This window comes from Cebidichthys violaceus, unplaced genomic scaffold (assembly GCF_023349555.1).
Source record: "Cebidichthys violaceus isolate CVI_PGR_0920_01 unplaced genomic scaffold, fCebVio1.0.p SCAF_9, whole genome shotgun sequence".
Classification (NCBI taxonomy): domain Eukaryota; kingdom Metazoa; phylum Chordata; class Actinopteri; order Perciformes; family Stichaeidae; genus Cebidichthys; species Cebidichthys violaceus.
The window spans coordinates 6,368,198-6,393,753 of NW_027176975.1; the positions used below are offsets into that span (position 1 = coordinate 6,368,198).

The 25,556-nt window shown below is 40.3% G+C and overlaps 1 protein-coding gene across 2 annotated transcripts in view; it reads right to left on the reverse strand.

Moving 5' to 3' along the window:
• Window positions 1-25,556, reverse strand: part of LOC137866955 (netrin receptor UNC5C-like) — a 173,512-nt gene that overhangs the window by 20,478 nt on the left and 127,478 nt on the right. Inside the window, exons 5-9 of one of the 2 annotated variants that reach the window (XM_068703270.1) lie at window positions 19,918-20,098; window positions 17,177-17,344; window positions 16,727-16,891; window positions 11,105-11,161; window positions 2,459-2,650 (exon numbers count right to left, since the gene is read on the reverse strand). In XM_068703270.1, the coding sequence (XP_068559371.1) occupies window positions 2,459-2,650; window positions 11,105-11,161; window positions 16,727-16,891; window positions 17,177-17,344; window positions 19,918-20,098 (763 nt within the window). The remainder of the gene's footprint in view (window positions 1-2,458; window positions 2,651-11,104; window positions 11,162-16,726; window positions 16,892-17,176; window positions 17,345-19,917; window positions 20,099-25,556) is intronic. The other variant, XM_068703271.1, reaches the window with a different exon arrangement.

The following is a 25,556-nucleotide window of genomic DNA, read 5'->3' on the forward strand; positions in this document are numbered from 1 at the left end:
AAACACCAAAGCGTATTCTACATAGACAACTTTCTACCATCGGAAAATTCAACAAATATCCAAGATTTAATTGGAATTGGGATCACAGGACGGTCAGTTTCCTACTGAGAACAATTCAAGATTTGTTCTCATCAGGCTCTATTTTTTCGTGGGCGTAGAGTCTAAAATCCTGTCGTTTCCTCCAAGAGCCCATCCATTCTAATTTTAAAATCCCTGATTATCACCCCCCCACCACCATCAACACACTGTCCCACACGCACACCCACACACACATCTGTCACATATCACTCTCTTCCTCTCTCTATCACCAGTCTGTTTACCCTTAAAGCCAGCGGGTATTCCTGCCAAATCATCATCCCTGCTGAAATTTAATTAACAACTAACGGAAAGCGACAGAGAGCGAGAGAGAGAGAGAGAGAGAGAGAGGGAGAGAGAGAGAGAGAGAGAGAGGGAGCGAGAGAGAGAGACAGAGAGAAAGAGAGAGGGCGTGGGACAGAGTTAGAGCGAGGGAGAGACAGAGAGAGAGAGAGAGACACAGAGAGAGAGAAAGAGAGAGAGAAAGAGAGAAGAGAGAGAGAGAGAGAGAGAGAGAGAGAGAGAGAGAGAGAGAGAGACACACAGAGAGAGAGAGAGAGAGAGAGAGAAAGAGAGAGAGAGGGCGGGAGACAGAGGTAGAGCGAGAGAGAGAGAGAGAGAGACAGACAGACAGAGAGAGAGAGAGAGAGAGACAGAGGTGTAGAGAGAGAGAGAGAGAGAGAGAGAGAGAGAGACAGACGGACAGACAGAGAGAGAGAGAGACAGAGGTAGAGAGAGAGAAAGATGTGGAGCGAGATATTCAGGGACATAATTCTTCATTAATAGTAATCGTAGATGGTCCCTCGACGCAGAGTGACAAGCATCCTAATGTTTTGCTGATAAAATGTCACCCAATCTCCGCTCATGCAAAGGCATTTGCCCTTGTACACACACACACACACACACACACACACACACACACAAATGCATGTGCACATACACACACAATTATTTTAGCTCGCTGTTTACAAATTTGCGCTGCATCCTTTCTGACCTCACTTTCCTGTTTTTACTGTATAGCATGATTGGACTTTTAATCGTCCACCCTTCAACTGACCACATATAACACACACATTACAGCAAACTACAGGATTGAAGTATCCTGTTGAAGGTGTTTAGAGGTGCACAGAACTTTCGTTTGCAGATCGCTCAACATGATTTCCACACAATCTGTATTGTAGACCTAAGCCTTTTCTAAAATGCCATTTCCTGTTGACCGAATGGAGACTATCAAGTACTACTACGAGGTATAAGTACCAGTATGCGCACTTGATTTGTCATGAATTATTTTAAGCCCTCTAATTTGGAATAATGAATGCAAATTTATGAGCATGCCTGTGTGTCTATGTGCCTAATGCCTACATGGATGCTTTTCTAAACATTGTTGTGAGGTATATTGAATTTTTTATGGATGTTAAGTAATGTGTTTTTTTTCATCTTTTTTTTTTTTTGACAAATACACATTCTTCAGAGGAAAAGTCATAAATTCATACTGTTATCACTGGTACCTCATTCATTCTCATTCCCTGTCCAATCTTGCCATTTCCAGTAAGCTATCAAATGCATCCACAGGTGTACAAGTGTGAGTGGCTGCGTGCTTCTTGTTGTCTTATCCATTTCCCAAAGACAGAGAAGAAAAAATGACGACACAGACAGAGGAGAGTGAAAGATGGCTCCACTTTAACAGGAAGACAAACAGGGAGGGAGCGTCTGTTGCGGTAGGCGTCACCCTGACAGGAGAGAGAGACAGAGACACAGCGAGGGAAAGACAGAGACACCGAGACGCAGACGAAGAGTGGAGGATGCTGATAAACAGGAAATGTGATTGACCTGAATGTGCAGATGGGAAGGGAGAGAAAGAAAAAGTGAGACAGAGAAGGAGGATGACAGAGAGAGAGACTCCTTGATGGAAGAGAGTGGTCTCTGGTAGAGACAGAGATTAATCCAAAGCAGCAAAGATTGACAGCCGGAGGCCGAGGAAAGAAACAAAATGACGCTAGTATGAAAGCCTAGTAAAGAGGACTGAGTCGGTACAGTTATTTCCCTAGGGTCACATCTGATATTCTTTACCCAACTATCAATCTATAAATCCGTCCATCTGCCTGTTTACCCATCTATCTATTCATCACTGTGCACATTGTGTAATTAAAAACCTGCAGACCTCCCGTCGAGAGAGCATCATCTCTGTTGGGTGTGATTACAGGTGCAACAAGTTTGAAACTTTCAACCAGAGAGGGCAGTGAAACTCAGCTTTTCAGCCGTATGTTAAGTTACTCTATTAGTATTACTGCCTCTCTTTGAGCTGACAAATACTTAATCTTAAATGATTTAGTATTTGTTCCACGATGGGTCAAATGTACTTTTTTTCTGTAACATTCCTTACCTGATCTGGCTGTTTTGATATTAACAGACTGGAAGCCTCCATTTAGTGCCGATGTGTCGATGATGTCTGAGTCAAAGTCACGGTGCGTCTTGCGGTAGACAAAGAGCGCCACGATGACAGAGATGACCAGGCACATAATCACTGCGATGACAATGCCCACGTAGAGTGCCACATCATCCGTGCTTGGAGCCGCTGGAGGGGACACACAGAGGAAGAGAGACACAATTGTAAATAGATATTGTCAAGCATGCAGCAAAATATCTGCTTAAGAGGAAATGTACATCTGTAAGAAAAGTGGCAATAAACAGCTACGACGATTATAGCTCCCATGGAACAGCAAGGCAGTGGCAGAGGGTAATATTCATAAGACAAAATGAAATGTAAGGCTTCAAATTAACTTGACATAGCTTTCTTTCATGATTCGTTTACTTCTTTCCTCGTGTACTGGTGCCTCAGACCACCTATCAGACTCAAAAGGATAACCTCTATAGGTTCCATTTCAAATGAAACTTTCAAAAAGCCCCCCCCCAGCTTGTGTAATACGATCATTTGTCTAGACAGAGGTAGAGAGAGACACAGACCTCTTTCATCAAAAAAAAAGAATGGTAGCAACTCTTAAAACTTAATAAGGCTGTTAATTATTTTACAAGGGTCCTAACATCCTTTTTCAATCTGGCTGAGACTTTAATGGTGTTTCAGTGAGACCAGTGGTAGAATTTTCATTCATCATCCATATTTTAAAGCAGACTAAGACAATTTTAAGTGTTGGGTAATGCAAATGGTAAAAGGCATGAGCCAAGCTTGAGGATGAAGAGGAGAAGAAATTAGTAAAGGATCAGAGAGACAAGTGTAGAACACAGGGGAGGAATGATGAGGAAGTAATAAGAAGGAAAGCCAAGTCGAGAGGAATATAGAAAAGGGGACACACAAGCAGATGAGGAGTGAATAGAAAGGAGACTTCAATAAAGAGAATAAAAGAAGCGTATAAAAAGAGAATAAGGAAGCAGGGAAGATGAGAGGAAACAAGTAGGGCACAATAAATGAGGTGAGGAGAGGAGAGGAGAGGACAGAGGAGAGGAGCGGAAAGGAGAGAAGAGGACATAGGAGAGGACAGAGGAAAGAGGTGATAACAGCAAAAGAGAGGAAAACCTGGCAAAAGAAGTGGAAATCCACTTCAAAGCAGCAAAACAAACAATCCTACATATTTAACATGAAAGCGCCTCTAAAACTTTTTAGAGTAGTCTCACACTTAAAGCACTCCTCGTATAACCACGTCCTCTGTAGCTAGTAGGAGGGGATTTGTCTGCAGCTATTAAGCAGAAGACAGAAAAGTATAGGAATGCTCCTTTTAATCTGCCCTTAAAGTTGAGAGGCAGATAACAGGCTTTTAGCTACAAACAGCCTGAGTCATTTGCTGAAGGATTTGCTGTTGTCACATCAGAACAAGTTCAGAAAGCATGAGCTTGATTATGCATGAAAGAATCCTTTGATGAGGCACACAAACATTCAGGCTCACATATGCCTAAGCATGATACACACGTTCACAGAAGAGAGGTCACTCCTGATGGTGTCAGTTACTCAGTTACCACTTGGGGGAGCTATGAACCACTTTAGTATCTCTGGGGAGCTGAAGGTATGAGAGCAGAACATATCCCACTTAATTAAGCCCGTCACTCAACGTTAGCAATAGCACAGCGTTGTCAAGCCCTTTGAAATGGTCATTTGTTAAAAAAAAAAAAATATTCTAACCAATGTCTAACAATGCAAATATGTGCACCATAAACACAAAAAGTTTCGAGAATGAGCTTAATATTGTGCTAATGTGTATTGTATTGGTGCACGGTGCAGAGATGTTGTGATCAAGGAGCGCTGTGACGGTACTTGGGTCGAACAACCAGAGTCACAAACATTTTAAAACGTGACATTTAGGTGATGTTTTTCTTATTTAACCAACACCCTATAAAGGAATAGTCGATGAATCAATTAAATCTAAATGAATCCCTTTAAACAGATATTTGCAAATCAACACTTTTGTAAGTTTGAATATTTTGTACTGTATCAGAACGGTTATGTTTTTCTGCTTGTACTCAGTTTGTAGTCCGGTTATAGTCCATTTGTTATCCATTTGTGGTGGGACTAGTATTGACCAATTGCGTTTCAGTGAGCCTCGGTTGCATGCAGGTACACTTTCTGTGTTAAGCACTTTGTGACTTTTGTCTGAAAAGCGCTTCATAAATAAATCTTACTTATTTACAAAAGAGGTAGAACGCTTTGGCCTAAATGCAATCTTGGAACCCATTGGCTAGAGTCTGACAACGATTTAGCTTTTATCTGACCAAAAACCATAACTGAGTGACTGGTTCCTTGTGAAACAATCTGGTTGGAGACGTTGTCTCTCAACTCCAACTCTATTCTCAAGAAGCAAATCAGATTGTAAACAATAACAGGCGCACAGAAGAAGAAGAAGTCCTGCCGCTGGCTTCTGGAACCCCCTAAATATTGACTGTTTCCCCCAAAAGCTAAATAGTTTAAAAATAGTTTAAATCTAAATCAATCGTCAACAAATCATTCAGCTACTGCAACTATTTAGATCACTGATTGAGTATTGTTTGTTATTCTTCCAAGCAGAAAAGCCACTTATCCCCTGATTCCAGCTTCTCAAATGCGAGGAGTTCCTGCTTTTATTTGTCTTATAAAATAATAAACTGAATATCTTTGCGTGTTGGACTGTCACAAAGAGTTATGCCACTGTGAGGGTTTGTTAACTGGATGCCAAAAATTTGATCATCACATTTAACTCAAAGTTAGAGCGCCTCCTTGAAATCTCCAAAGTTCAACCTCTATGGATTTTGTGATGTGCAATTATCAATTTCCTTCTGATGTTAAAAAGACCGATTTAAAAATGCCCCAACGACACTGCTGCTCAGAGTTGCCCTGATACCAAGGTCCTTGCACTTGCCAATCGGGAATAGAAATAGATAATCCTCTTAAGTACCAACTCCCTGATCTTAATTATAATCACTATCATACTCATCTATTTAGGGAATCTTTATCGTATTTCTACTTTAAGGCCTATAACTTCAGAACATGTGGCGTGCCAGACAGCCATAAAAAAAATATCACTTCATATCGTTTTATTATCGTATAGAGTGTTGTGGGACACTTTGGGATAGGTTAACTAGGCTATGGCCTGCTGTGTTCTTAAATCATGTGCATATGTGTAGTAACTGTAGCGTGGTTTATACCAGTGGGTTTAAAAAGCCTTTCTTTGCTGTCTATTAGTTGATATCCCATCTCTCTCAGATCTTCCTCTCCCTCCATAACTCACACCCCTGTCTCAGTGTGTCTCTGTGTCTCCATCTGTTTGATTTGCAGTTGAATGAAACAACACATCCCATTACAGTTTCTACCTGCCTGGGTAACCTACATATAGCTGCAGGATATCAAGTGTTTTTTCTTCTTTTCTTTACATTTTTTTTTTCATTTTTCTCCAATTTTCTTAGTGTTTTTCTGTCCTTCATTTCAGTTGTTGCTTTTGCCTCACCATCACGCACATTATCTAGACTGTGGCAAAATAGGCAAATAAATTGACAAATGGCGCTTTGCAACATTATAATACATGTCCATGTTTCAGTTATTGAATGCTACTGGGCACTATCACTAATAAGTATTAGGCTTCAAGGAAATGGATAGAATAACACAATATATTAAGGATCTTCTGAGACACTGAATTCACAGATTCCACGACAGACAATGCAACATTTAGATCAAGTGTTATTATTTTTGTTAAATAGACCATTAAATGTTCTGTGCTGCAATATACAGTACAATTGCCTTGAGCTTATTCTTAAATGTGCCTTCATTCTCTCTCTGAACGCTCAATGACATTTTTTGAATTGATACAAAAAAGTATAGAATATTGGCACTAATGTAAAGTAGCTTCTCTTCAGCACACAAGTCATCTCTGTGCTATATTTGTCTACTTCATTGGTCTTTCATGTCATTGAGTCACTACATAAAAAATAAAACAAAAGGGCTGCTCTGGTTGAAAACTGTCAGCTCTAACTTTAATTCTTGTTATTTTATTGTCTGACAGACTTGCATACTCTTTCTGTGACAGGATAGGGGCTGAAAAAGCGACTGAACGTGGGTGTGCACCTTTGACCAAACCCAGGTGAATGAATAATGTGTTTGGACCTCTGTGTGCATCTAAGAGTGGCCCAAGGCGCTGCTTTGTGAAGCCAGAATGACAATATCTGCAGTGATAGAATGAGGAAACAGCACATGTCTACACAATAAGAGGTACGCACCTAGGTTCATTTCCATGGGCACTCATGCAGGCACTGACTCTCCCAATGAATGCTGGGCAGACATGCACACATCCATTTGAACTATTATCCACACGTCAACTATCGCCGGTGCTCTGCCTTCCTTGTACCTGACAAGCAGTTTCACGTCCGAAGCGCTCATCTGCAAGTCCTTCTAAATACGATTGAGATTAAAAATAGTAAATTAATCGAATAAGCGATACGTTTGACATCTGACAGCTTTATATAGGAAGGATAATGTTCTGTGCGACAGGTCAGGACACACAAACACACAAATAGCATATACTGTATACAGAGGTGTAGAGAAACGCAGGTACAAGTCTGGGTATCAATATTAGTCCCTAAGGATAAAAAAATTATATTAATAATATTGGGGATTGTTTTGACAGACTGAGATTATAATCTAAATATAAAATATAAATATACATCCATCTTGATCCATGATGGTTAAAGAACTCTTGGCATTCGGCATTATGGAATATGATGGTGAAACGTGTTCAAGCGAGGTAGAAAATTAAAACAAAAACTTTCTCTTTTTCACGGCAAGAATTAACTGCAATTTGTCATAATTTTGCATGACAGTTTTACATAACATGAGCACGACTGAACAGTGTTTTTATGTTGTGCCTATGTGTGTCATCAAATCCAAATGGTCTTCAGTTTTGAGAACCAAAATGATTTAGTCAGTGTTCATTGTGCACATGCCAAATTGTTTGTTTGGAGTGTACAGTCATGGTGAGTGAGTGAGCTAGTTTGCATGTGTGAGTGGACTGACTGATGCGGTCCCTCACTGAGCCCAATAATAATGGGCTTTGTCATTAGCACAAACAAATTGGTCACATACAGTTGGTAACTGCATGTGTGTGCCAAACTATGTGACTAACAAAGCTTTAGGGTTCCAGAAATTACGGGAAATGTACACAAAGACTCTAACACGCAGTTGATTACACACATGGGCTAGCAGGAACAGAAGCCACGGTTCACCCTCAGTCAGCATGGATCGCTGTCTATTGATTGGCTGGGCTATTTGTCATTGACGGAGTCTGTCCAATCTGCCACAGAAAGGATTTAAAGAAGGGGGAAACAAGGATAACTCAGCTTAGCTTGCCTCTATCTTCTCTGTGATCTGCATCCAAAGCAGAGCTGTGGACAATCACTACTTGAAACTCATTCAAATGCCTTTTTGATCTTGCTTGGCACAAACATGCAAGCACCACCCGTACTGCACTCCTGGCAGTTGCACACACATCCGCTCTAAGTAACTGGCGGGGATGAACGGTCAGAGAGAGAGCGAGAGCAGTCATTTGTAAATGTGTCTATCCTTATCTTCTGTAGTGGGGATGGAAAAAAAACTTGGTGCCAAGAAATAAAATATGGAGTCACTTTGGAGTCACTAAAGGCAGAGGGTGGATTTCCATGACAACAAACAACTCTGTTCAGGTATATAAAGTAATTACCATCACTGTGAAACAACCCTGTAATACAGTGCAATTGCAGCTATTTAGTGAATGGACTGGATACAAGCCTTTCAGTGCAACTTGTTTTATCCAACTGAAAGTAACATTATGATCTCTTTTAATGTCTGCTGGCCACAAACGTGAATCACAAATCTACAGCTCAGCCACCTCCTAACCTTCTCTTTGCCTCAAGCTAAGCTGGTCTGTGACTGACGCAAACAGACTTTTTTTTAAAAAGACACGAAAGACAACAAATTAGGGCGTAAATGCAAAATAAAAGAATACTTATAATTATAATGTAGTTTTGTCATAAGCTTTTTTTGGCTTGAGGGTAAACACTTTTAGCCTTCATACATGAGATGTGACAACAGTGTGTAAACAATAGCCCTGTTCTCACTTATGAAGCAGTCGACACAACTGCAATGTCAGCCACAGACCTTGTTGTGGTCATGGTGAGTTTGAGACTGTGAGAAGACAACAATCAGGTCACACCAAAATAGATATAGTACGGTCATGGATTCTGCATTGGAGCACTAGAAATCTTCCATATTGCTGCTTTAACTGACAGCTGAGGATCCAGAATCTGATTTTGCTAACACAGCTACTGGATGTCGAACCAGATATGGAGGTGGTCAATAATGCATTTGTAATCTGACTAAAGGCCCTGATATGGACAGGGCGTGAACAGCAGACACACCACGATACGCTCTATACTACATTGGGTGTCTGCATATAGGTGGACGGGTTCACACATGTTTTGAAAGCATGCCGACAGTCCCACATGGACATGTGGATGCGGAAATATAATTTGAGTTACACGTGACACATTATGTTTCTGATAGGAGCTAATGCTATTCCACTACCCAATCTGCTCCTGTCTAAAGTCTGGTCGCAGGAAAATCCAGGCTAACCCTGCAGCAGGAGGCCTACGTGTTTACAGAGATCTGGCTCCATCGTGGAATCCCAGTTCAAGCTGCACTAGACGGGCGGACCGCAGGACAGAGCACAGGAAGACAGGAGGCTGACTCTGTGTTTACAGCAATGATGCTTGGTGCTCAAAACTAGTCAAAGTTGATGGACGATGTTTCTCTGATGTTGAGTTGTTAATGTTAAGATGTCGTCCATATTATCTGCCCAGAGAATAGTTGTGTGGCTGCTTAGGAAATGCACTACAGGAATGCACTAATGTTTTTGTTTTGCTTCTTCATGTTTGCGAATGGACCACAGCTACATTTTGTTGTGCAATCCTGTGTTGCATAATGACAATACATCATCCTTGAATCTTTGAATACTCCAGATTGTCGATTAGTGAGTTTCATGCAACCTCCCAATGCTCATGTTAATGACTGTCATTTTTAATACTAAAATCAGAGTGACAATCTGTTAAATGAGCAATAACTACATCTATATCTCATCTCTACTTCTCTCCGTGTCTGTATCTGTCCGGGACTAGTCATCTCACAAAACACACCGGGATGATGAAACTGCTTCAGGAGACGCTAAACGAGAGTCATTAGAACAGATCACAGACACTCACGGATTGCTTTGAAGAGAGCGTCTGCAATGAGAGAAGTAAAACGCACGGTTTAAATAAATGGCAGGGATCCTATCTCTCTTCCATCTCTTGATTCTTGTGTTTGTAGAAAACTCTCTCATTATCTCACTTAAAGGAATAAGCAGTAGAGAGTGATGGAAAGAGCTAGCATACCTCCCAAATAACTAATATAGTATTCCCCTTGTCAGGTGATCTTGTGCCTTCCTAATATTAATCGTAATATTAATAGCGATTGTTCATTCTGGTGATATTTCAAAGAGAATGAGTCAAATCAGTAAAACTAAATTCAGATTTCACTCAGTTCAGTGTCCGTAGTGGAACTGCGCTCCATTGAGTTCTCTGTGAGCCCATACGCTTGTAAACACAAAGCAAGCGTTCAGAATTAAGGCAAATTGCCTACTTTGGCAATGATCCAAAGCTGGCTGGCTACTGTCCAAAATGACCATAGCTGCAACAAACTCACAAATTGTGAATCAAGTGAACTGGTGCTGAATCGATTATCTGCTATCAGACAGGAAGAAAGAAAGAATCAAGTTAATTAAGGAATCTGTCACCACTTTGGTGCATTCACTTTCCAGACACAACTCTGGGATCTTGCACTAGATTTTAAACAATGTTTTCGTAGACCGCCTAACCAAAACATGGGACTTAATGTATTTAGAAAGTTAATTATTCTTCATGGCATACCCTGTACATTTTAGCTCATGATATTTGCATGTTGTCATGTCTTACAAATTGCAGCTGGAACTCCGTTTTCTGCAGTTTAAGTAAATTGGAAATGTAGTAAAATGGCATTGAAAGTCAACTATACATAAAATGATTGGAGTTTGATGTTGTATTTTGAAGGTGGAAAACCCAAATTTGTGGTTTGTGCTGTTGCTGTTTGACACACAATAGTAAAGGAATTGTGGAAATACAGCTAGATGTAGCATGTATACATTATGTACATGTTCTAATAGAAACTATTGAACCTAATAATGATCATGATATATCGCTTCATAAGAATGTAGTAAGAGTATTTAGGCATAACACTCTTATCTACCATGACTGCCTCTGTCTGAGAGCAGAGTGATGTTTTAGAGGTAGTGAGGCTACTGTCTGACGACTTCTGTTTGATCGGCACAGCAAAAAGATTGAAACAGATCATAAGACAAGAGAAAAACTCTCATCAAGTAACTCAAAATGACATGAAACAAAAAAACTAAATGTATGAACCAAAGGTCAATGCTCAATCTAAGAAAGAAACACTAAAATTAGAAAGACAAAAAGAAAATGGATGATGATAAAACATAAAACATCAACTTACATGGGATTCCCAAATCACTCTTTGCTTTGGTCTCAGTTGACATCTGAAACAATGAACCTTGGGACGAGAAAAAAAGGGGATGGAATGGATGGAGGAAGGGAGAGGAACACAACAATCAAAATCAAACAAATAAGTCAAATAAAATGGGACAAACATGGCAGGACATGGACACAAAAACCTCCTCAACATGCAAAGTTTGTTTCTTCCTTTGTGTTTTTCTTACTTTTCTGCTCTCCTACATTAAGTTTAGGTGCCTTAGTTCACAAATTAATATCAAAAGTTAAAAAAAACAAAAAACAAAACACATTAATTCCCCTTACAGGAAAATTAAGAAAAAGGATAAATTGAGAAACCCTAGTGTTTGTAGGACGGGTACTGCTGTGTCATGCTGAGTGGTCCACTAAGTCAGACAGAAGGTCTATAACACAGATGAACTGCTGAAGTACGGATGTATAATTTAAGTGCTGGTGTATAATTGATAAAGGCAAACACAGCAACATGGTGCGCTTAAAAGCTTCTTGTCAGACCAGCTGGAAGACGCACCGATCATCAACAAAGGGCAAGAAATACTGACGAGGTTAAGCGGGGTGAAATATATCAACATACAGCAGCACACGTGCACAGCTGACAGGCATGAGTAGGCGTTTCTTTTTCGCTATGTAGGTGGGCTTGGCTACATTGCTCTGGGCCTGAATTTGCATATTTCAGCAGTGTTTTAACAGGTTTCATATTATTGTCTTAAATGACTTAGCAAATGACTGCATTTATGCGACTGCATCTAACAAATGTCATGCTGATTAATGTCTGAATAAGTGATGACAGTAGGAGCAATATGCCATGACAGAAACTTTTCTTGTTCCAATTATAACACAATTGTTCAAACAAATCCGAAAACATGATGGCAGGAAAATGAAGCGTACATGATTTAGTAAGAGCCAACAGAAGCATTGCGAACGCGATAAGATAGACGAGATGAGGACAACACATTTGAGAAGAAAAAAAAAGAAGAAGCAGAAAGCGAGGAAACACCACAAAGTGAAGCGATTGGAATCCTCAATGAGAAGAAATGAGAAGATGCTCTGCAGCACTTGCTGACACTGATGATCGCTATTTGTATAATACAACAAACACGATCCAATGTTCTCTCCCAACACTAAAGTTACATAACAGCTAGTGTCTCTGGTGATTACTTGTGGTTTGAAAGAACACACAGCATATTTTCTTTGCTCTGGAGGTATGTAGACACACACACACACATTCACACAAATGTGTGTACACACACACACACACACTTACAGAGTAGGTAGTGAGTGAAATGTCATACTCTCAAGGATGACACAGTGGAGTTCTGACTGAATCTGTTCCAGGAATCCTGATCAATGTGTCAGAAAAATGTCAACAGGCCAAAAGATACAAAACAAACTCTAAAAAAAACATGTGAAAGACCTACAACTTCTGTCACAAGAAGAGACACACACACACATATATATATATATATATATATACACACACACACACACACACACACACACACACACACACACACACACACAGACTCACACTGGTAAACACATAAACACGAAAAGAGAGGAGGCACTCCATGCAGGGCAGAAGTGAGGTCAAATGGATTTCTACCTCTCAGGATTTAACAGGACAACTTTAGAAAAAGGCCAGCGAGAGACGGTGGAGGAGATTAATAGAGAGGCGGGAGGTGTTGGTGGAGAGAGAGCGAGAAAGAGAAAAATAGAGAGAGAGAGTAGAGTGAAGTGCTTTTTTGAGCACAAAGTCAATTACAGAGTACTATCTAAAACATTAACTCCCCTTTCTACATTGACATTATCAGTTCATTCACAAACCTCAAACCCTAAAAGTTACAACTTTTAAAACCAGAAACTAACAACTGTAAATTGAGTGTGAAGATCTGTATTTTAAAATGTGAGAAACAAATTATACTTAAACAAAGTTTTGTTTTTGTTTATGGATTTGTTCCAACGGCACTTTAATTTCAAATGTTCTCTACATTTAATGAGTACATATTTTTTTGTGCTTTACTGATGCGAAACAATGCAAACATAACTGCCCAATTGGATTCCAGTAATGAACCATTTTCTGTCTGTGTAAAGATAGCATTTTAAAAGATCCATCATTCATAAAACAAATGGAAGAATGGTACAAGAATCACTTCAAGCCTTTCAAATATACTCTACCTATAAAATGCCGTGCATGCAGAAACCTCCACTAACAACCATACACACACACACACACACACACACACACACACACACACACACACACACACAAACACTCACACACACACACACACACACACACACTTCATGGATTTCCGTAAATGCTACAGGAAACAGCTGAAACATTAGTGCTGACATAAAACCACGTCTGTGGAGTCATTTTAAAGACAGAAAATCAATCAGGGGAAATGAGCCTAAATCTATACCTCTCTAGGTTTTATCCCAGATTCTGTGGCCATACCTCACAGGCCTCAGGGAATCCTTTTGATGGAGCAGAGACACGGTATATAATACACTGCGTAAGTTGTGGGCAGGGCTCTGCATATACAGTAACCTCTGTCAATAATGCGCCTACGGGCAAAGCTTTTTGACGGATTACATAATTTGATTCCAATCAGTCTGACATTGTCTCCATTCTAACCGATTTTCGTGGGGGAGGGGGATGTACTTTTCCCTATCAAATCACAAGAAACCAACGCATCTGCCTTCATCTGATGTCATCTAAAGTTGACACTGATGTGTAGCCATGCCAACACACTTGTGTTGCCGGGTTTTAAGAGTGGAGCTTAGCAAAGTAAAAACACTTTTAATCGAACCTAAATAGCAGCTTATATCGTGTCTATGATGCCCATGTTGTTGTTACTCCTCCTTAGCGGCGGAGCACAGCTTAACAACACTTGACAACACTTGGCAACAGCTTGACAACGGCGTTAGTCCCCCCTGTGGCGCTCCTTGGATCAATTGCTTTTTCAACCGAGAAACAGCATCTTAATGTCGTGATGCCAGACCAATCAGTCAACTCGCAGGAGTGGGCAGATTTAAAGGTGTGGACCCAGGCAAATTATGGGTGCATTCATACTACCATACATGCCAGAACAAGATTAAGTATGTCCCAGTACATAGTATGTCAAATGCAGTATGTCAAAAATACCAGGACATCTGGTTGCATTTTGAACCATGCAAACCAGCCATCTTTTTAACCAATTCAATTTAGAAAATCCACTCAGCGAGCAAGCAGGTGAAAGTTTCGCGAGCAGAAGAGCAGTGCTAAAAATTTGCGCTCAAAGCATGGTTTTCTACTTGCAGCAATATCGCCCGCGCCAGCCGACATATTCTGAGAGTGATGACAACCCAAGAATGTCCATCAATAAGACCATGGGAGTGCCTCAGCCAATTGTAGATGTACATTGTATACAACCATACTTGTATTAAGGATTTTTAGGCAGCAGAAAGATTCATTTTTTTCTAGGCAGGTCCTTAGAGTATTCCTTTTTATGGAACTTCTTAAGACAAATGCAGACATGATCCGAGTCTCTGCAGTGTATGGCTGCCATGTTGTGTGAAAGGAAAGACCAATAAGAATTGGTGGCATAATTACAGGCACAAGTGTGTATGTGCACTTGCTTCAAACTTGCTTCTGTTCTTACCTTTTCTCCCTTCTCTTCACCCTGACAGGCCTCCCCTCCCTCTCTCTCTCTCTCTCTCTCTCTCTCTCTCTCTCTCTCTCTCCCTCCCTCTCCCTCCCTCTCTCTCTCTCTCCCTCTCTCCACGTCAGATGCTTGTCTGCCAATTACTCTGAGCACAGGGAGTAACAAGCACTATTCCTAAAAGTCAACAAATAAAATTGCCTCCACCTTGGAAAAACTGCTGCTCCTATGTTTGTGCCATTATGACTCAGGCCACTTTTCCACGTGGTTTTGAAATTTACCACACTTTTCTTTTTTTACTGTTGTCAGAAATCACTAAATGTGGGGGATTTTGAATGATTGTTCCACATCAATATCTATTACAGATTTTTGGGGCCGATGTCAATGCCGATTCCGATATTCCAATTCCACTACAATATATTTGCCAACTACAGTATTTGTATTGTTTTTTATTATTATAATTGTACTTTTTTATACAAGTGAATTGTATTCTACAGTTTAACAATAAACATCAGTGTTTCTGCGTTATATTTCAGCTCATTGTGAGGCCCGTTTCACCCCGTTTCAGCCCGTGTGAGCTGCAAGACGGCATTCAAATGATCGGCAGTCTCCTATCTTTTTGCCCTCGCCACCAATAGTAGCTAGTCTATGTCAATGAAGTTAGGCTGAAAAATCTTAAATGCAGGCAAAACTTTAACTATGGTGTTCTGTCGGGAGATGCAGTAACTTTATACTAAGAAAGAGTAGAAAGGCTATGAGTAAAATAAAGTCCCACGATCTATGCAGTGGGCTAAATATCTACAATTACTTTCCTTATAGAACAAGTGTTTTTATCTCGAGTAATGTACAAGTTAGCAGTAAAACTAAGGTTAATCATGATGACCATCAAAGGCCAAACCTATACATCATCTACAGTGCACAGAAGAATAAAGTACATGTGTAAAGCAGAGCAAGAACAAATCACTATAAAAAAGGAGAAAGGGGAGCAGGTAGGCTCCTGGAGAAAGGCATAAAACCAGAGGGTCAGAGTGGATGAGGCAAGAAAGATGGCAATGAGGATAGGAGACTTAATGGAAAGAGTAGCAGTGGGTGCTGGAGGACTAGAGAGTGAGATGAGAAGACTGATGAAGAGGACGAGCGGTGGAAGGAAAGGGGTAAGAAATTCGAACAAGAAGACGAAACCTGCCAAACTTTACAGCAAAGCTATTAAATACACTCACAAGATGCAATATTAAAAAAAAGGCAAAGCCATGACATTTGCAATGATTTTACATGTGTCTAAGAGTATGAACGACATGTCTCCAAGGTATCTCAGCACAACCATTTTGTCAAGTCTGCCAAAGCCTACAGTCTTAATTGGTTTAGCTGGACACTATTGACACTTGGTTGTCAATAGACAGAGACAGTTTATATAAAAACAAACTGTGTTAATTTGACGGAGAATAAAACCCTGGACGTTGTGGTTATAAGACATGCGCAAGGCGCTCCGAGACACAGGATTTTAAAGTCAATACTGATTTTCTAACGTATTCAGGAACAATATCTGCAAGAAGATTACGAATACTTTAGATATCAGCTTAACCAAGTACATTGCTTACATTACAACATTCCTTTTCAGGGTTAATTTAATCTCTACTATATTTAGTAATGGATTCCTCGTTATGGATCAGTGCTGTAAACGAACCCATAATTTGTCAAGTTACATTCCACCCACTTCTGTTTTTCAGCTAAATATCTGACCATGCATCACCACTCCATTGGCCTGCCTAATCCGGGGTCAATTCACTTTCAAGTCAATTCCCATCTAAAGCAGTCACTGCGAGACATTTGTTCGAATTGGCGTACTCATCTTTCATGGTTAGGTACTATATGTGACACAACTTCAATACATTTAGAAGAGATACGTCGATGCTTGTCCTCTGGAAGATTCATTGTTGTCAACTTACTTTGCATGCAGAGTCCGTCGGTACAGTTCTGAGACTGGAGCACCAGCCCATCGCAGTCCTTTCCTCCGTTTTTAGGTGCTGGGTTGTTGCAATCCCTCCTCCTCCACTGGGTACACTCTGTCCCACAGGCCGACCACTTACTCCACTCCGTCCACACGCCGTCCACTGGAGGAAAGGATGGGGAAAGAAGCAAAAAGAATGAGAAACTAAACAAAAAGACAAGGGAGTAAAAGAGCATTTACAAAGAGCAGCAAATATAGGGCGGAAAAAAAGTACAAAAAAAAGAAAAGAGGTGGAATAAAGCAGAAGCTGAGTTCAGGACAGAACATATAGGAACTTGAGGCCACAGAGTAAAATAGCACAAAGAAGAAAAGGATATAATACAGTACACTACAATACATTGGCCCAATCTGCATAAAGATGGATAAAATCGTACTAGAATTCACTCACCAGTGCACAGCGTGGTACAGGGCAGTTTCTGAATGGCCTGTCCATCACACGGCAGTCCTCCGTTGAGAGGGGCGGGGTTAGTGCAGCTGCGGGTTCGTTTTTGGAAGCCCCGTCCACAGCGACTGTTGCACACCGACCACTCCGTCCATGTTGACCAACCACCGTTCACTGTGGCAACCCGAGATCAGTAACTTAATATCAATACAGTAATCCACACATGCATTAATCATCAACAATCTATTACAGTGGCCAATCAAGGAGTTTTTACTTTCAGCTCAAAAAGTATTGGCAAACCACAAAGATCCCTTGCACAACACAATCATCAATGACCCCCACACATGTCCTCTATGACTACTTTAAGCTAATACCATCAGTAATGTGTTTTAGATTGCCTGTATGTCAAACAAAGAGTAAGTTTGGTTTTACTCCAGAGGCCATTAATCTTACAGACGCAGTACAAGAAATGCGTGTGGATTGATGAACGCAATTAACCCTTTGACACTTTTTGACATAAATAATGTGCCTCAGTGGTGTTGGATATTGTCGGCCAGCTGTGGCTTGACCACTGTCATTAAGTATGTGTGTTTGTGTTTGCAAAGCCTGCCTCAAATTGCCCCTTGAGGAATGAATAAAGTATGCTTGATGGAATTATAGCAGACATACCAGCAGAAAAGCCTCAACGTATGTGATATTTATACAAACTAGGTCTGTGATGGAACAATCAAATGGGCACAGAGAGCATTACAATCCTATTGAATCAAAGAGGCATCATCCTCAATGGATAAATCTGTGATTTTAATGCGTTGTTCATTTTAATTGAACTATTTGTCTCCATGGGCTCAGTGTGTGTTTTACACATGCCAGGAGGCTGGGTTGTTGAAGTCTAGAGAGAACAGCTGGATTTTCCTGCACAACAAAACCACACACACACACAAACATATACAAACACAGACAGACACAGACAGACACAGACACACACACACACACACACACACACACACACACAAACACAATCTTGAACAACTTTTTGCCGCTGTTACTGTAGCACAATGTTTTCCCGCTGTTCCTACTCACTAATAGACACAGAGAAGGGTACACTGACACACATATGCCCACGCAGTTGTAGAACCTACACATGGTAAAAGACACATAAACTGACATGCTGCTTGCTGTTTGTTTAACCCTAGACCCTTGTTAGAGAGAGCAGAGAGAGGGCAAAAAAACTATTATAAGGAATCATGGTTCTTTGAACATGAGTTTTCTGAATCCTTAGCGGCAAAATAAATAAATGTGTTTTTATCATCTGCATGCATCTTTTCTCTTTCTTTGTCTCTCTGTGTATCTTTATCCCTCTAGTTGTCTTTGTACCTCTACACGATTCCCCTGCATCCTGTCACATTTAGACTCAATCGTTGCTTCATTATTTTGCATTACTGTTGTTTTTCATGCAAAAAAATGTGGCAGCACGTTGCAGAGCGGACAGAGAGAAATCAGGTATAGAGTTAGAATGAGTCACAAGGACACCCAGAGAGAGAGAGTTGACATCCGGAGAGGTGGGTTGAAATTCCTCTGCTGCATCTCGACAGCTCTGCCTCAGCCCTGTGGACGGTGCCCACTCCTTTCCCAATGCCCAATTAAAAATGAATCATCAGAGAGAGAGAGAGAGAGAGAGAGAGAGAGAGAGAGAGAGATAAAATCAGGTACAATCACTTTTGTCATCTGCTTTCTTAGGTTTGTCTACTCTTTTTTCTTCCTCGCTCACCTGCCTTCTCCCACTCTCTTCTCCTCTGCCTCTCCTTTGTCCTCACCTGTCTCCCATCCATCTATATAGCTACTCCGTTTTTCCCGCTCATGTTTTTTTTTTTTTCCCGCTACTATTTCACCTTGTCAACAGTGTCAGTCGGGCCCTTGTGGAGCCGAGAAGATTGAACCACAGATTGAACAATCTATTTCTGTAAGGATACATCAGTGTCAAACCACTCCATCTCTTGCTGTCTGTATTGAACACGCACACATGCACAGTTATTTTTGATTGAAACACTCCTCCTAGTGAATAGACACAGTGTTACGTTTTAGAGAAACACTGTGCATGTGTGGTATGTGTGAGCGTTCTGCTATACATTGTTGATCCTCAAAGTCTTTCCTATTCTCTCATGTCAGGCTGGCATTTGGTAAAACGGGGGAAAAAAAGAAGAGCAGGCGGAAACGGCACGTGTGGCGTTTTCTTCCTCTCAACAAGCTTTTTCTTCTCAGTTTTTCGTAAAAAAACAGCAAGAGAAGAGCATCGCCTGAAAACAAAAGAACTGAGCTATTCAAAGTTTTTGTTATTGTTTTTCACAGCTGTTACCACGCCATATGCTGCTCAATTCATTTGATAGTGGGACTCTTGGCTGAAAGCGCAGACATTTGGGAAGCCTGAGTGTTCTAATTTAAAACTGAAGACGTGATTGGTGGATTTTAATTGGGTGAGGTCAAGGGTGATGTTGGAATTTCAGGCCAATCAACAAAGAGCTAATTTCATGTGGCAGATGGGGGCTGGCTTGGCTGATCAGACACATTGTTGGGTAGCTGCAGATACCATTTAAAGCGGTGTCATATGAGTAAAACACTCAACATCAGACACAAAGAAATGTCACCTGCATTCAGCAAAAGAGACAAATTACAGCTTTTTAGTGACAATATAAACTTAAAACTTGCTCTCACACACAAAGACCCACACAGACAGGAGCATGCAAACGTACCGTAAACAATGACAGTGGCTGTAGTGCTTCGTCTTTTGGCTACTATGTTCTTAGCCACACATGTGTAGTTGGCTGTGTCAGACAGACGCGCCTGTTTGATGATCAGGTTGTGGTCGATGGTGATGTAGAAGTTTCTGTCCTCTGCTGGGTCAATTATTTCTTCGTTCTTCAACCACTCCACCTGGGAGAGACAGAGAGAGGAGAAGATGAGGTCAGTAAAGTCGAAAAAAGATCAGAAACATGTAGCCGACAAGAGATTAGTAAATTGTGTTATTGTGTAACGACACCATGGTCTTAATCGTTTTTCAACTGTTCCACGTAGAAAAGCTTTGAGGAGATGTCACCATTGAAAATCCAAATAAATAAATATGTGTAGGAGAGGAGGCTCCTATCTTGTTATCTGTCATGGTTCATCTCGTAAAAAATATACTTATGTATTAGAAATCACATTTAAAATTCACAAGCAAATAAAATCCCTTTGTGAGGTAGGATGTATAAATAATAGAAATAATGAAATGATTGCCTACAGGAGGTTGTTTATGCATCGTTACAGAAATCATACGTTTTAAAAGCAAAGACGCTGGGCCCTTGACAACATGGGTGGCAGTGTAGAAAAAGGAGGAAAATGTCCTGAACATATGCTTTCGCAAGATACTTTGGGTGAAGGGTAGGACAGCGGGAAACTATCCTATTTACGAGCCTAATCACATTTCCTGAGTGCTGTATTTACTGGTCCAAACCCTCATAAATTTAGCCTGTCCAAGCTTTATGGCAAGCATATAAATGTCCGAGTCACATTGTTTAATTCACGTTGTTTAATTTCCTCCACCCTTCACATTAGGAAATGGAAATCTCAGATGCAGAAAAGAGGAAGTTCAGTGTTATTCTGCCTGCCCAGGCTCGGCTGTCATTCTTCTCTCTCAGTTATTCTACCTGCTTCTCTCTCTGATCTTTAGAGATTCAGCTGTGCTCTTTGGCCAGGGGGCTCACTGTAGCCTTGAATTCTCAATCTTAAGTGAAATGCTGTGTGACCTTTCAGTTTCCATTACAAAGTAAAGGTTATACTGGAGAAAAAAGCAAAGACAAACAAACAAAAACACATATATATATATACACAGCGGGAATGGTCAGCCGAGGAGTTCATCCTCGTACTTTACAAGTGCAAAAAAAGTCTAGGTGCTCTCTGGCAAACCAAAGCAAATGCTTGTGTGTAATAAGGATTTTTATTTATTTATGCTCAGGGTAGTTATATAAGCTGTGCTGTGGTCACAGAGAAAAATAACTGCACTGGAATACAGTATATTTGTTGCACTTTATCTCAGAGATCTAAGGTCACTGGTTGGACTACATTACCATATAAACCTGATAGAGAGGAAAACGTGACGATGGATGGAGCTTAGCACCATGTTACTCAAGCATAATGTATCGTGAGCATTAAAATCACAAACTCATGCCTTAATAAAGTCTTCAAAAAAAGCGGGTAACATATCAGTAAATAGAGTTGTACACCTGAACCTGTAGGCTTGTATCAGCAGCACATATTGTGGCATTGCAGGTTAGATATTCTTACTTACTATTACACAGGATTTTACTGGTTTATGATATATCACATATAAGTTCAATAGATAAGACTAACTTTATTGTCTTAGCGCCTCACTTATAACAACATGAATTCAGACGTCCTTTGACATAGAGAGTGTGCTAAACACCTTCCCCCCATCAGGACTTTGAAGATTGTTGGAACTATGACACAACGGTCATAGAGCTGAAAGGATGATTTTGGAATTGTGAGAATGATCATGTTGACACCAACATCTTCATTACGACAACATGAGATTTGCTTCCTTTATTAGGTTTGAGATTGTTTCATTAAAATAGAAACAACTATGACTAGCAGGAGAAGTTTTCCTTTTGACTTAAATTAATTTCCATAGCGTACAGTCATCAGGAAGTGTCTCACCCCTGACATGAATTTGCCGCTCGATGATCAAAGCCCCGGTATAAAGTATCTGCGGTGAACCAACAGCCCAGGGGACATGGAATATTGGAGGGTGAAAGTGAATGAAAATGATCTAAAGTGAAATCTCAGTTCAAGCTACCTTATGAGCCCAGAGGGACTGCAATACATATCCTGACTGTATTCAACTAATCTAATGCAAGCTGGTTAAGTCAGTTAGTGTAAATGGATTATATCATATACTTTTTATAAGCTTCAGTCCCACTTGGGAATATCCACAACTCTTCTGACATCTCACATCTCCTAACGTTCTCTGTTGGGTTAGTTTTGGGACTGTACTGGCAGATTCTGTAACATTCATGCCCATGGATTCCCTAGAACATTGACGTGCTGGCACATTATGCTGCTAAAGATATCAATTTAAAAATAGGTAAGACTGTGTCCGTGACTCAATACGTTCTACCATAACAGAGCATGGACACTTAACCTCAAGTGTCTTGTTCATTGTACAAAGTTACCTCTTCACTCATAATACTACTCAGAATGTACTATTCAAACTGCTACAACTGTCTTATCACAATCTCTATTCTAATCTCTTCTAGACTTACTTCATGTTAAAACTAAGCCGTTTATGTATTGCTTCTTAGTCCCTTCATTCTCCAAACACTGTTAATAAACTACTGTCAGTCAACAAAACCAATGAGCACAACTTGGCCACTAAATTCTCTTCCAATTAATTAACCTGGGGGACCTTCTAATCAAAAAATTGCTTACTCTGGCTAATTCTACTGCAATGCTAAAACAAGCGCAAGACACTTGTGTGTGTGTGTGTGTGTGTGTGTGTGTGTGTGTGTGTGTGTTCCTGTGTTGAAAACTAACATTTAAAAGCAAACGTGTGTTACTTGCCATTGTAATCAAACCAACAGTCGGCTGGTTTGATTACAAAACTAATGACACAATTGATTGTTATATAATCAAAATCATAAATTAAAAGTCCTCCAACTAAAGTATGACCGCATACAACTAGCAGTATTTGATCAAACGTGACTGACACGGTAGGGATTATGTATTTATGTAATCTGTAATCAATTCATGAATCATTCCAGCTTGTGTAGTGAGCTTCAGCTCCGAGGTGTATGATCAGATCATTTCCCAGCAAAATAGAATGAAACTAATACAGGCCTTTACTGGCAGCTTCCAGTAATATTAGTATATATTAGTCGTAAGGTCTCGTGTGACGATGAACTGAAAATAGCTGCGGCCTTTGATGATGCCTGAAGGTTGAGACGTGTTGGACTGATGTGTCCTCCGCTGAGCTCAGACAAAGAGACCACATGTGGTGGCTATACTGCTACTGCCACCGCATCATTACCCACAGCTGGTGTAAGGGTTTGTGTGTGTGAATGGCAGAAGGTGGCTGATTGGATCAAGTCAACCCCCACGGGGAATGTGTATTTGTTATTTTAACTCTTGCCCTCACCTGGCTGTCTCGCTAGAAACAAACTCTCTCTCACACACACACCCACACACACCCACACACACCCACACACCATAAACATTCTGTTTATTGCCATGCTGTAGATATCAAATAATGGCATTATACATGCCTGTGATCACGCATACACACACAACACCTTTGACACACTGACACGGGCACAAACAGAAGCAATACTCTTGTCCTCTGTTTCAACTGTTACATGGTTTTAAAAAAGGTTCAGGAAGAGTCCATCCCTCTTTTTTTTTTGGGAAAAGAAATCAAATGGCTTTCTTTTCAAAGGGAAAAAAGGCTTTGTCTGATCAATTACACGCCCACTTTGTTCATGTTTTCTTTGTGCTTGACCCAGAGACTGAGACATTAATTTGCCTACAGGTATATTTCAAACCTTGTGCCCCTGAATACTAGATAAAAGCAGCTTTATCTTTCCTCAGTTCTTAATAATGTATGTGCTTCTGGTGTTTGGATATTGCAGTATATTTGTAGGGAGGAGTGATACATTATAATATGTAAATACTTCCGTAAGTTGTCTTACTCGCAACAAATGTCACATATTTTGCTGTGCAATTTTAAGGCAGCAGGAAAGTGTAATATATTGCACAATCTATTGACATATGCATCTTTCTGTGGCACTGAAACAAAGGCTTGGTCGCATGCTGTGCAAGATAAAAGCAGGCCAAGATATAAAGATGTATACTCCATTTTGTTGCACTTGAGAGCAGCACAAAATGTTTTGAAACGCAAAGCTTTGCCGTATATCTGCTACCGAGAGCAGGGACATCATAGTCACAGTGTGTCAGAGGGAGAAACACAGTGTAAATCTTGCAAGAGCAAAACAAATGGCAGACCACAGAGCAAGAAGTGAGATAACAAAGCAAAGAATATCTATGACAAATGCTAAAATATGACATGCTTTGTAGAGCCGCTACAAAGAGCCTCATATGGGAGTTGATAACAGTGCGGAGATACAGCGTCTATGGATAAAATCTGCCACTGAATCACAACATTCATTTTTCAAAGTAGCGGCAGGCACAAATACACAGATACACAATAAGGGTATGATGAAACACAATATAGACCAGTTACAATAAAATCTGATTCTGCAATCAAAGACAGGAAAATCAAGCTGTACTGCGTGTGTGTGTGTGTGTGTGTGTGTGTGTGTGTGTGTGTGTGTGTGTGTGTGCCTGTGAATCACTGAAGTGTTAATACGATCATCCCCTTGATTAGCTATATTATCTGGATCCCTTTAAGACCACAGATGAGTGGGTTAAAGAGCTACTGAAGTGATTACTCTACCTATGTGTGGGCGTGGACTGAGTTTGCTTTGTGTGTCCATCCATGTTTTAATAATTCCAGCCTCCACAACCAGCACCCACTCAAGCAAGCTTTGCCACTTCATTTCATGGCAATGTGAGACCTGGATGTTGGACATTAAAGGAGACAGATAGTGGATGGATAAGGACAAAGAGATAAGGGAGTAAAGTTATCTTTGTATCAACGGACCACAGGGTTTGTTCAGGGCAATTGTTTTTGTATCTTTTGAAATAAAGATGAGAAAAAACTCCAATCCAATCAGTTTTAGTTTTATGCATTCATTTGGCACATCTTCGTCTGAATCATCCTGAGGATGTGCCTAAACGCTGATTCATGAAACTAAAAATAAACAAATTGCATCTGAGTTATACGTGTAAAGCTTTTTACTCGTTCATTTAATGTCTACCCTGTCTCAGAGAAACTACCTTGATATATTTTGTTTTGCCAAGCATGTTTTAAGGGAAACATAATTAATTGCTGGATTATGTCCACAGGCAACATTTTTTGTTCATATGTAGGAAGTGTTGTGTTTTAGTACTGCATGTACAAAGTGCAGGACTTTGACAGGTTTAGTCAACAAAAGCACTTTGGCTTGGGAAAGATAATGATTTTGGTAATATGTTAATTTAGTGAACATTTAGTTCATATTTGACTTTTCAATATTTGACAAGGATTTTACCAAGTTCTAAGTCTAAATAAAATATATGTTTCATGCTACTACTTGCTATAAGTGGATGTTCTATAGATATATACCATATAGAAGGCGATATTAACATCACACTCAGAGTCCAGCACTAAAGCTGAATATATTTTTACGGGCTGCCTTAGGCAAACGTTTATGGGAGTCACTGAGAAGTTTGCATGACTGTT